Below are 13,961 nucleotides of genomic sequence, written 5' to 3'. Positions count from 1 at the left end.
CTTTTCCATCATGCATGTTAGTAATTTGAGTTTTCTCTCTCCTTCTCTTCATTAGCATTGCTAAGGGTCTGTCAATTTTATTTTTTCAAAGAACCAACTTTTTGTTAATTTTTAAAATTGTGTCTTTTGCTTCAATTTCATTGATTTCAGCTCTGATTTTAAGTATTTTCTGTATTCTGCTTTGGGTGTTGATTTTTTGTTCTTTTTCTAGGGCTTTGAGATATAATGTTAAGTCATTTATTTGTAGACTTTTTCTTCTTTTAAGGAATGAACTCCAGGCAATGAACTTTCGTCTTAAAACTGCCTTCATAGTGTTCCAGAGATTTTGATATTTTGATATGTTGTTTTTATCTGTGTTTTCATTCTCCTCTGAAAAATTCTTTTGATCTCTTCCTTGATGTCTTCTGCAACCCATTGTTCATTCAGTAGCCTATTATTTAGTCTCCATGTGTTGGAGTAGCTTTTATTTCTTATTTTACATTGATTTCTAATTTCATTCCATTATGATCTGATAGATTTCAGGGTAGTATATCTTTTTTTTATATTTGCTAATAGTTGCTGTGTGGCATATTTTATAGTGTATTTTAGAGAAGGATTCATGTGTTGCTTCGAAAAAAGTATATTTGCTCATTGAAGGATGAAATATTCTATATATGTCAGTTAAGTCTAAGTTATTGATTATATTATTTCAAGGATTTCTGACTTTTTTTTCAGAGTCTCTCTTTCTTGAAGTAATCTTTTGCAGCCTGTATTTGTTGTCTCATCCCTTTGTTGGAGTGATCAATTTTTCCCTGTATTTGTTCATTTAAGTCATTATTCTATAGTTCCTTTGTTCAGCTTTTGTTTGGAAGATCTATCCAGTGGTAAAAGAGGTGTGTTAAAGTCACCCAAAATTATTGCATTGTGTTCTGTTTGACTCTTGAACTTGAGAAGAGTTAATTTGATGAATGTAGATGCTCCATTATTTGGGGCATATATATTTATAATTGTTATGTCTTGTTGGTATATGGTTTTCTTGGGCAGTATATAGTGTTTTTCTTTATCCCTTTGAATTAACTTTAGCTTGAAGTTTATGATATGAGGATGGAAACCTCTGATTGCTTCTGCAGTCCATGTGAGTGGTATAGTTTATCCCAACCTTTCACTTTTAGTCCGTGGACGTCTTTTCCTATGAGATGAATCTCTTGGAAGCAGCATATTGTTGAATCTTTTTTTTTTTTTAAATCCAATCTGCTAGTCTGTGTCTTTTGATTGGTGAGTTAATGCCATTAACATTCAGGGTTATTATTGAGACATTGTATTCCCAGGTATTTTTGTTTATTTTTGGTATTCAACTTGACTTGGTTTCTCCTCTGATTAGTTTTTCCTTTAGTGTAATCCCTCCCTCTGCTGATTTTCATCATTGTTTTTTATTTCCTCTTTGTGGAATATTTTTCCAATGATGTTCTTTAGTGTAGGCTTTCTAGTTGTAAATTCTTTTAACTTTTGTTTATCATGGAAGGTTTTTATTTCATCATCAAACCTAAAGCTTAATTTTGCTGGATACAAGATTCTAGTTAGCAACCATTTTCTTTCAGAGTTTTTATGTGTTGTTCCACTATCTCCTGGCTTTGAGGATCTGGGTGGAAAAAATCTGCTAAGATAAGAATTGGTCTTCCCTATACATGATCTGATTCCTCTCTCTTGTGGCTTTTAAGATTCTATCCTTGTTCTGTGTGCTAGGCTTTTTCATTATAATGTGCCTTGGTCTAGATCTGTTATAATTTTGTACATTTGGTGTCCTCTAAGCCTCTTGTATTTGGCTTTCCAATTCATTCTTCACATTTAGGAAATTTTCTGATATTATCGCATTCCTTTGGTTTGAAACTATGCCTTCCTCTATCCCAATAACTCTTAGATTTGGTCTTTTGATGCTTTCCCATAATTCTTGGATGTTCTGTTCATGGTTTCTTACTATTTTCACTGTGTGGTCAACTTTAATTTCCAGATAGTATACTTTGCCTTCATTATCTGACATTTTTTCTTTCACGTGATCTAGTCTGTTGGTTATGCTTTCCATTAAGTTTTTATTTGGTTTATTGTTTCCTGCATTTCAAGGATTTATGACTTTTTTTTCAGAGTCTGTCTTTCTTGAAGTAATCTTTTGTAACCTGTATTTGTTCTCTTATCCCTTTGTTGGAGTGATCAATTTTTTCCTGTATTTGTTAACTTAGGTCATTCTTTAACTCGCAGATTATTTTAATTATGAACCTTCTGAATTCCTCCTGACATTTCATCAACTTCACTGGGTTCTGTTATTGTGATATCCTGGTTTGTTTAGGGCACTTTCCTCCTTTGATTTTTCATGTTGTCTATGTGTCTTCCTTTCTTGCAGTTTCTTGCCGCAGTCCGGCTGCAGCAAATTAACCAGGGGGTGACAAACAACTTGTGTACATTGATGCAGTAGAAGTAGGAGCCATTTATTGTAGGACAGGAGGGGTATTTATACATTACACACAGCTTATCTTAATTAACATAAACTAGATACAGCAGTCAACCAATAAGGAATCTCCACACTTAATGGCTTGCTGGCGTTACTTCACAAACCACTCCCTCTGGCAAAATGCCAGGCGCTATCCTGACTTATTTACAGACCCTAACAGTTTCTACCCTATATTCTTGCAGATTGTCTGTACCTCACCTTGATGTTGGGCTTCCAGACTCTGCTGGTGTCCCTCAATATATGCTACCATAACTAAAGGTGGTGGTGGCAATAGCTGAGGTAACTCCTGATAATAGTGGAGGTGCCCCAAGATGGAAGCTATGTCTTACAGAAATGGGGCTGAATGGGTGGGCCTTACACTGTCTTTGGGATACCTGCTCTGACATGCAGCTTCTTCTAGGCCCTGTCATTATCAAAAAAGTAGGGGCTACTGTGTGGGGAAGGCCATGGTGATGTCTGCAGTGTCCCAAGAAGGAAGTGGGTTAGGTTTGGGCTCCCAGGTAGAGGGGGGATACCGAACTCATACCTACCCTGGGCCTGGGTCCTCTTATGTCAGTGTGTGCGGATCTGGGTTGGGCCTGAGCTCCGGCGCAGGTCTCCTGGTTGGAAGAGGCGGTCCTGTGCTGGAACCTGATCTCTGTCGGTGGCAGGATGGACCTGGGCCTACTGTGGGCCTGGGTTCTGCACAGGTTGCTGTGGGTGACTATTTTTTTTCTTTTAAAAAAAAGAAGGAAAAAAAAAACCCTTCCCCCTAAAACCCCCCAAACCCCATACCTTCCACAGTCTGTATTTCTGTTAATGATGTTTTATTGCCATCATGGTTCAATCTGTCTTCCTTCTGTCTCAGTTTTTTCCTGTCTTTGCTCATAGTATTTTTCTTGATTGTGTGCTTTCCCTACTTGTGTAATTTAAATTTTAATGCTTAGTCTGTTATTACTGTTCCCATGATTTTCTCTTCATTTTTATAATTCTTGGATCTCCAAAAGTACTCAACAATAATGCTGTCATCCTGCATATCCTGCTTTTTTGTTACTTATAACTATATCTTTCACCACCTGTTATCACTGATCCTTTGCACTGTTGTGTGTATGTATATGGTAGGAATCAGATAAATAGTTGTGGTTAATGATGATAGGATGATGTACAAGTGAGCTTCTGGAATACCTCTCCACCTGGATATCTGCCAAATATGTTTCTGTAAATAAAGAGGTAGCTGCTGGGTGTCCATCAATCATGTGAACAGTTGAAAAAAGCTTGAAACATAATATATTCCCAAGAAGTTCTGATTGATTTCCTAATAAGAAGCAAGGACTATGTTCCAAAGAGGAGGGAAGGGAAGGGCACCCTGCAAATATTGCAGTGATTAGATGAACTGGAGTCAGCAACAGTGATGAAATTGATGGTGAGTAGCCTTTCTAAAAGGAAAAGAGAAAAGACAACAGTGGAGAAAAGATATCTGTGGAGGGGCTTAGCAACTGTGGTGAAGAAGTGCATCCATAAGCAACATTTAAAAATTCTTCAGAATTTGTAATAAGATTATTCTATATCAAGATCAAATCTACATTTCTGTATCATCTAGAAAAGTCTTGCTTTAAAAATATTCCGAGGTATACATACGTTCACATACTTCTGAAACAGTCATATCTTTGTGTTTTGGCTATTTTATTAAAAATTTGGTCAATCCATGATGTTTTAAAAATAGTTTGAACCTCTATAGGCTAAATAATTTCAATTTAATTGGTTATCACTATATTTCTTACAGTGGAAAGTTGTATCAAATAGAAATTTTCAATATAAATATACTAAGTATATTTTTCATTCAAGAGGGAAAATACAGTAATGAAAAATAGCTTGTGTACTATGTAGGATTAGAAGAAATATTATGACAGTATTCAAGTTGATTCTAGTTAGTTAATTTCAAGTTAGTGACATTTTGCCTACAGTGTAACTGATTTGTTATGCATACTTTAGAGTACATAGAAACAGTCTGAAATTAACTTCCGTATACATCTGGCTGTATCCATATTACTTAGAAAAAACTAAATTTTATACATGGAAATTAGATTTGATATAAACTTGGTGAAAGTTTGAAGGAAGTTTAGAGTAATAAATTCTTTGATCACTGGTATGTACCATGCTTGTAGGTGAAATAAAGATATAAATACTTAATTTTAGATGATAGAGGAAGTTAGTAGTTTTGGTTTTGTTAAAATTAAGTTGTCATGGATTACTGGATGGGAACACACTCCTCAGTAAATTTATCTACTAAAATAAGATAGGACTTTTAGATTAATATACGTTCAAATGATCTAACTACTTCTTGCTTCAAAGTGTGATTCATTGGACTTGTAACATCAGCATTAAGTGGAAGCTTATCAGAAATATTGATTTTTAGACACCATCCGTATCTAAGAGAATCAAAATCTTTATTTTTAATGAGATTTCCAGGAATTCCGATGCACACTAAAATTTGAGAAACACAGATGTGAATATTTTTATTTTCTCACTGTAATATAAACTGCTTGAGAACAGAAACTTCTCATTTGTATGGACTCAAGGTGCAATCTAGCCCTCAATAAATATTTGTCAAATAAGTGAGACCTTATATTAATCCATGACTGACTAGTATAATTTTCATGACTTATTTTTAGTTAAGATGTATAGGATTTATTTTGTCTTGTGAATTATTAGCTTGCAAATGTTGTATGCATTACTATTAAACATAAACAGATCATATTACTGTATATATCTTTATAATATATCAACCTTTGTCATTTCAGTTAAGTAATATCTACAAATTGTGTTTGCCAAACACGATTTATGAATTGAGGCATTTCATTTCCCATTTACTTACAACACTGTCTATTAGTTACAGTATTATATTCTGTAGTAAAAACTCAGCAGTTTGAGCAGATTTGTATTTGGTAAATTTACATTTTGTTTAGTCAATATCCAGCTTTGGATATAAAATCTGTATAAACAAGTGGGACTTTTCAATTCTTTATAGTAGGTGCTCAACTTTGTTAGGATTAGGGCTTACTATTTTCCATTCCACACTCTTTGTAGCTTTATATTATAACAATAGTTAGCCTTTGAATTTTAACAGAGAAGAAAATTTCACAAAGGAAGACTGTTCTTAAGGGAACATTTATGCAATGATTTTAATTGCCTAGCGGATAGTATTTCGAAAGCATTTGACTCTTCTCCAAGATCAAATCTTAATACTTAGTCCTCTTATTAGATACTTTCTAGGACCCAGAAAAATTGTCAGACTTGGGGGATTTTGTGAACCAGCAATTAAGGTTATTAGTACTCAATTGATATCTTCCAGATTGTTTTCCTGAGTTGACTTTTGTACCTATAAAAGTATCACACTCATCTGAGTAATGGTATCGCGCCTTCCACAATAAGGTAAATGTTCCTAGAGTAACAGTGGTGGCCAGTGTACTTTAAATGTGTGGACTGTGGGGATCCAGCAGACCAGAGTCTGAGTACTTGCCTTATTTTGGCTGTGTTACCCTGGATAGGTTGTTTAAACTTCTGTGCCTTAACGTCTTTACCTATAGCAAGAAGACAATGATAATATATGCCTGTGTGTATACATGCTGTGTAATTTTAATGCACAATTTTTTTTAAAGCATTAGCACAGATTCCAGGAGATGATAGGGTATTAAATGTAGAAAGGTGATGGATATTTTATCATGTGTTGAAATTTCATCAAAAGTTGATGGCAGTTAAAAATAAGTGGAAAATAACAGCAAACATTTAATATATTACATTGTGCACAATGGTTATCAATCAAGGAGACTGAACAGGCAGCATACACAGGAGACTTTATACTTTCTAGAGCAGTGTTTAGGGGGAAAGGCAATGAATTCAGGAACAGAGGAAATGCTCAGTTGCTTTATGCAGCAATGCAAAGGGATCTATGCATAGCAATGCAAAAGGCTGCTATGTTATACTTCAATCTTTGTGCTGTGTAGCTTTAAAGCCATGTAATTAGAGAAGTACTAATCCTTCCTCTGATGTGATAAGGGCTTGGGATACAGCAGTAGTGTGACATGGCAAATCCTTGGTTATAATGCTTTTCTGCCTATCTGGTACATAGGTTTGGGAGTATATCAAGACTTCTGTTGATATGACCAGTCTGAGTACTCTGGTGGCAGTTCATCAGTCATTCATAGTTGAGTGTCCTATAGATAGTGCAACAGTAGACCAGTAACCCGATGGATTTATCACCTCAAAACTCTATTAAGATTGAACACCATAAAGCTGTAACTTTGTTCCAGAAACTTCAAAAGTTATTGCTTACCTCTCACATATTAATTTAGCAAACTATTAATTCTGTGTTGTTTTCATTTTACTGATGAGTAAAATGAACTGCAGGGCTTAAGTACTTTATTAAAACTCACATAGCAAGAATATTCCAGAATGATTCAAATCCAGGGAGCTTAATGTGAGTCCATATTTTTCACTATAAAAGAAGATTGTAAAAACTGATTCAAATTAAGAATATAGTCAATTCCCAATGTTAGGTGCTCACCACCAACAAAAGACTTTTAATTGTAGGTATGTCTATAGAGTGGAGGGAAAAAATGCATCCCTCTACAGCTCTCTTGTATCCACATTAGTCCTATTATTTGAATAGGAGGGAGTTGAGAAATGGGCAGATTAAAAATGACCCAATCATTATGTTCTCAAAAGAGGATTATCTTTTAGAAACTCGTTTTTGAACCTCTGACATACGGGACTAAACCAAAACCTTTTAGTTTTAGTTAAGTCATAAATCTTCTTGAAATAAAACTTTCTTTTTAAAACCCACTTTCTTCCTAATAACCATGCCTTAAAAAGTATTTTGAATATGCAGATGTTTGTATTTTAATTGTGAATCTTTGCTGAATTCTTATTTGTAATACTGAAAGCAAAGTATTTAATACTTTTGGTGTCCTTTAATTTTACTGAACACATTGGAAAATCATTTTAAATGTTATTAAGATGTTCTTTGAACCAAAATATTTACATAACAAGAAGTTCATGTAGCCAGCAGATTGTTCCATTTGTTGTGTTTGAATGTGGAAACATTTGGAATGATAGCATAAGATGATGCCATAGACCTTTTCTCATAAACAACCTAAAAGTGTTGTCTAATATGGGTTATTAAATGTGTCAAAGATTCCTTTGCTATATTTAGGTAAAATGTAAGTTTCTCTGCTCAAGCATGGGAAATACTATTTTCTGGTATGGAGGAAAATAGTTTTACTAAGTAAAAATTCCACTTAACTGGAAACCATTGTTAAAAGACTGTTTCAAGAAGCAAAGTATTTGAAGTTTCATGTGTTTTTATGAACAGAAAAAAAAACCCTAATATGTATAAATACCTTTTATAAAAATTTGTGCACATTATTTAGTCTATGAACATTAGTTGGTGAATGATATTTTAAAATAGTTTTTAAATTATCAAATCTGCATGAATATATTCTAATCAAAATAATATTATGCTGCTGGCAAGTATGCTTTGCATATATCTGTGCCCTGTGTTCTGAGAATGTGATCTTGTTAAACATTAATTAAATTGAAGAAATATATTATAGCTTTAATAAGGAAATACATACTGAAATCAGTGGGTTAAAATTGTCATAGGCAAGAATGATACCTGTTGTCAAAACAGAGGAAGAATATCTTAGGGTTTGATATTTGTGTCGCAGAGATGAGTTGGGTGGTTTGGATTTTGAATAGGTTATAAATAAATTATGGAGCTAATAGTGACAAATTCCCTTTTGATATAATCTAATAGATGCTATACATAAGTAATGTATACTGTTATGGCTTAGATATGACATGACTGCCAAAAGCTCAGCTGTGAGACAATGCAAGAATTTTCAGAGGACATGAATAGATTATGAGAACTGTAAGCTAATCAGTGGATTAATCTACTTATCTGGATTAACTGGGTTTTAACTGTAGGTGGGTATGAAAACATAGGTGACTGGAGAGGTGCTTTGGGGGTTTATATTTTATTCCTGATGAGTGGACTCTCTCTCTCCTTCCTGTTGGCGTGTTCTGAACTGCTTTCCTCCTCCATACCTTCCCACCATGACATTCTGCTTCATCTTGGGCCCAGAGAGGTGTGGTGTCAGCTGTCTATTGAAACTGTGAGCCAATATAATTTTTTGCTCGTGTGTGTGTGTGTGTGTGTACACATACACAGAGATACAGATATGTATATGTGTGTATATATGTAGGTATATATGTAGACATATATATCTTTATATATAATTGCATGCTCTAATTCAAAAAATGAAACAGAAGCTTTGGTTTAGGAATACTAATGTTAACATACTCTTAATACTAATGAATACTTGCCTTGTTCAAGAATGTGCCACATAAAAGTAAAATAAGTTTTTGAAATATTTAAAAATGTCACAGTGAAATCCAGGTAAATAATGATAGAGTAAAGGTAATTTACAAAATTCTCCTTTCTCTAGAGCTTTCAAAAGAGCGAAAGTAGTAAGGAAAGCAAATAAATGTACTAACAGCAAATGAACAAAGCAAAGGGGCCCACCTTCACACATAGATTGTAAAATGTAGTAGTCAAGAAAGAAAATGAACTGATGAGGTTCATGATGTTTTCTCTGCCCTGATTGTGGGTCCCCGAGACCTCCTATGGGGATAAAAGGTGATTTATGGGGCAAAAGGTAATTTGTTAAATCTAGTTAAATCTTGTTAAATCTTATGTTGTTAACATATCTGCAGATGGAGATACTGAAATGAAAAAGGCACAAAAATTCCTCATGAGTTGAAAAATCCCTCCATTTTCTGTGTCATCTATTAGGGACAGGAACTACTTTCAATGTCTACCTTTTTTTTAAAAAAAAATTCCAACACATAGAAAATAATCAGGAAACTATATAATTCATACTAAAAATAATAGCACACACAAATCAGATGAAATAAATATGGAAAAAACCTCAAGCCTTGCCCTATCCCTAAAATATTCTCAGACCTGTTTATAGAACTAAGTAAGAATCTGAATTCAAAAAGGTGAAAAACTCCAAAACAACATTCCAAGAGGCTAATTGTCTACCATTTTTTATTGAATAAGAGAACAAAATTAAGACTAGAGAAATATTATTAAATATTTGTCCTTTAGAAATAGCAATACAGTGCAGCCAAAATCATATTTCTATAATATGGCAAGAAATTGAGATAATTGTAGAATATTCTAAGACAAAATAAAAAAAATGTGAATGATAATGACATTTACTATATGGATAGATCTTATATATCAAGTAGAAAACCCAAGAATTTTTTTTGGAAGCTAGAAGAAAAATTTCTTGAAATGACAAACTAATTCTGTATAACAAAGAGGAAGTATTGTCAGGAAAAAATGAGAAACCATAATTGTCAATCAGACTTATTCTGTTTATGGTTTAAATTTCTTTCATAAAGAATTCTTCAGGAATATACTTAGGTACACAAACCAGAAACAAAAATTCCAAGTAGAAGTACGGACTGACTAGTCTCTTACATCTCCAGAGTTTCTTCCAAATATAATGAAGCTTTGTCTACAAACTTCAAATGAAAGTGGAATCCAAGACTATTGCCACAGGACAAATCGTCCTTTAGTTACAAAGACAAAAGGAAAGAGAATTTCAAGGACTTCTTTGAAAAACTGCTCCACATTGAAATCTACCCAATAAAATGATGAATGGAGCATAGATGAGTAACAAATGTATAAGCAGCAGCAGGGAGTCGGGCAGTGTTGAAAGACATTGACCAGTGACTACAAATCTGTGAGGCGAAGAAAGGGTGAAGCAAACTTTTATTCTTAAGATCCAGCTATTCTTAGAGTATGAAAGCACAATAACTCGGGAGCATGAAGTGGAGGCCTTTGTTGTATACATATTTTAAAAAACCCACAAACACTTGGAGATGAAGTTTACTCAATAAAGAAATTGATTAAAGTTAGTTGACTTAAATATAGAGAAATGTTTAAAAGTCAATTTCTTTGTAGTTATGTCTAAAGCATTTTTATTATGGTTACAGAGTAGAATATGAATCTAAAAAATCTTGTCAGGATAAAATCATGAGCAGAGGTAGGCTATTTGGGCAGAAGTTATGATGGGCTATCTCTTCTTTCATGAATGGATATAAGTTAATAGAGACATAAAAATGAATTGGATTGTCTTCATAAGTCCAGTGTCTTTATCATGTTAATGTTTTTTCTTAATTGTTAGAAACTAACATCTCTGGATATGGAGAATTATTTGAAGTTTAGTAATACTTTGTTTTACTGCATTTGGTTTACTTTTATTTAAATTAGATAATTAAAAGTGACACACTTAGTACAATCCCATTTTAATGAAAGGTATTTATATTTTTGATGCGTTATTTTGTCCTTCTAGCTTACTGTGTCTATCATTCATATAGAATTGAGAGAAAGATACATAACTGAAATTCAAAATGATTTATTTGGAGTGGTGTTTTTTGGTGAATTTTAAAAAACCTTTTATAAATCTTGTTCACATTGCTAATTTTAAGAGGCCATACAATTTTTTATGACACAAGACTTCCTTCCCTTAAAAAACTAAGATGGCAAAGTTTTAAACCACTTGTTAATCATTTGCTATTGGTAAAAGATGTTCAGAATTCCAAATCCTATCCTCAAGAATTTTACCTATCTTTTTAATGTTTAGGAGGCTAAATGAAATATCTCTTGTTCTTATTCTAGACCATATATATATATTTTTTTTTCATTTATATATATTTATATATATATATAAAATTTTATATATTTATGTCATTTCTATCATTTTATATCATATATATATATTTTTTTCATAAGGAATTTGTAATGTAAATTGTGTTTTTTTTACTTATGTACACTTATTGAACCTAAGATCTCAAGATGGGGTGTCAGGAACTTGGCAGGATCTGAGATTATACCTACCCTACTTGAATGCAAACTAGTTAGCCTGACACGCCACCATAGTTACTGGCAGAAGACTGCAGACTCCACATTTAGAGAAAAGACCAGGTGTTATTCAAAAACTCTGCAGTAGCTGGAGTAATAGTGTAGCACTGGTTTTCTGAATTACAGTTACCATATAGTTAGGGTTAATTATTGCTAAGCAGTGGAGTGCATTAAAAAGAACTTTGATATCAGGAAACCCTGGTCTTGTACATGGGCTGCTGGCAAACCATCTCATTCTTCTGTCACAAGAGAGACATTATTACTTTGGAATGTCATTCGAATCTGCTCTAGGAAGACAAATGTCTCTATCTTTGCTTTCTGAAAAATAAGCAAATCTTCTCTATGAAGAGACATATCTGTCTTTGCAAGTCTGCCTGCTATGCAAACATCCTTGAAAAGACATTCTGGAGCAAATTACACATTATGCCTTTGAAAATGTTTGGATACATGAGAGACCCAAGAAAAATTGTCTCCTTGTGATATCTAGAAGATGTGACTCATTGATCCAATTTAATGTTGCACAATGGAAGCTGATTTATTTTCAACTCAAGTTTTAATACATAGTTGATGACATGGAAGTATTTGTGTGTGTGTGTTCTTGAATTTTAAGCACAGTTAGAATTTTAAATGGAAACTTAAAATGTTTGAACCAGCTAACTTTACAGCAAAGGTCTTGAAACTTTGATCACTTTCCCAAATTTTGTCACAATTCTATAAAATTAAGCTGTAGATTAAGGCTTTTACAAGTACAATTTGATGTTTTACTTGAAAACAGCATTGCATTTGAGAACTGTAAATTGTGAAGTATTCTACATGTAATGCCTGCTTCTAAATGAAGCAATTTACTTTGTTATTAAAAATATTCATTATTCATGGTCTATTTCAAATACCCTTTTTTTGGTAACCTGATAAACTTAAGCATGATTTTATTTTTGTATAGTGTCCTAGGCTATGTGTCTTTCTTATAGCAATTATATGCTATGTTGTTTACATTTACATTTTCATGTTTTGTCATTCTATCCAGCTTATAAACTTTTCCTATTTGTCTTTTCTCCTAGCATATACATGTCAGATCTCAGGCTTTGTATAATGCTGGCAGTGATATTCAACATATCAACTTGGAGCAATGCTACAATTTCGTTTGTGTGAATGTAAGTAGAATATATAAATTATTGGATGCATTTGAGAATCCAAACAAGTGTAATGTCAAAGAGACCTAATTTTTTCTTAAATATTTGAACATAAAATTTTGAAAGATGAGTTGTGTTTTTTAGTATGGATTTGCATATTTTATTTTTTATCTTCTGAAATATAGAAATAACACTTATCAAGCTAATGCTCATAAGAAAAAGATGGTGATGTTTCTTTAGATAGTTTTATTGGATTTTCTTTTATTTTTAAACCTGAAGTTAAGTAGATTATGACTTATGCTTGAATTATTAGCTCAAATTTAATATGTATAATCTATAAATATCCTTTAAAAGTGTTTTAAAATTAATCTTGGTAAATATTTTGAAAGCTACATAAAATCTCTTTATTTGGCTGGGCATGGTGGTGCATGCCTATAATCCAAGCAGCTCCGGAAGGTTGTGGTAGAAGATCGTGAGTTCAAAGCCAGCTTTTGCAAAAGTGAGGCACTAAGCAACTCAGTGGGACCCTGTCTCTAAATAAAATACAAAATAGGGCTGGCGATGTGGCTCAGTGGTTGAGTGCCCCTGTGTTCAATCCCCTGTACCCTTGTCACCCCCCCAAAAAAAAATCTCTTTATTTTCCTTGAGTTAATTTTTAAATTATATTAGATCTTTATTCCACTTCATTTTATTTTCTTGCTCTTCCAGGTTAAGGAACCTGATTTCCAAGAGACCCAGAAGTTAATGAGTATGCTTGAAGAGAGCAACTTTTCCATTTTATATTCCATTGTTGTAGTTTCAGTAAGTGTTCACTTAATGAATGTAGATTTTTCTCATCAAACTTGTGCTTATTTCCTCCTATGTTTCTGTTTAACAAAATTTATCCCATTAATAGCCTTGACCTGAACTCAGAAGGAACTTTTTTTTGTGGATTTTGGGGCTTGCTTTCTCAATATGTCTACTATAGACACTTTCTTACTGCAGTCATTCGGTTGAACTGTCATGTTCAGGAAGCTGTTTAATTCAACCTAGTAAATGATTTCATTTCTTTTTCTTCATTAAAATTACAGCTACATGACTAAGTTGACTCGTTATTAGGATAATGTAAAAGAGCTTTATTTAGCATAACACCATAATTCCAATTGGCAAAGAAGCCCCCAATTTTAAAAAGGTGAGGAAGAAATCTAATAAGAAAATATGTTCTTGGTTTCGTCTTTTCTTTTCCATGGAAAGTGTAAATAGAAGAAGTGTAGAGACTTTGACTTTTTGAATTATCCTGAAATGATTTTGAATATTGATGACTTCTCCTATATGTGGCCAAAAGGCCATGTTAGTTTCCTGTGAATAAAAATGATAGTCTCCAAAATTATAGATG

The 13,961-nt window shown here is 33.1% G+C and overlaps 1 protein-coding gene across 4 annotated transcripts in view; it reads left to right on the top strand.

Moving 5' to 3' along the window:
• Positions 1-13,961, top strand: part of Crppa (CDP-L-ribitol pyrophosphorylase A) — a 281,597-nt gene that overhangs the window by 131,885 nt on the left and 135,751 nt on the right. For 3 of the 4 annotated variants that reach the window (XM_026408688.2, XM_026408708.1, XM_026408698.2), the window contains exons 7-8: positions 12,515-12,607; positions 13,295-13,387. In XM_026408688.2, coding sequence (XP_026264473.2) covers positions 12,515-12,607; positions 13,295-13,387 — 186 coding nt within the window. Of the gene's footprint in view, positions 1-8,603; positions 8,635-12,514; positions 12,608-13,294; positions 13,388-13,961 lie in introns of those variants that run through there. The other variant, XM_077796730.1, reaches the window with a different exon arrangement.

The sequence above is a fragment of the Urocitellus parryii genome, chromosome 3 (assembly GCF_045843805.1).
Source record: "Urocitellus parryii isolate mUroPar1 chromosome 3, mUroPar1.hap1, whole genome shotgun sequence".
Classification (NCBI taxonomy): domain Eukaryota; kingdom Metazoa; phylum Chordata; class Mammalia; order Rodentia; family Sciuridae; genus Urocitellus; species Urocitellus parryii.
This window is presented reverse-complemented; position numbering and strand designations above follow the sequence as displayed.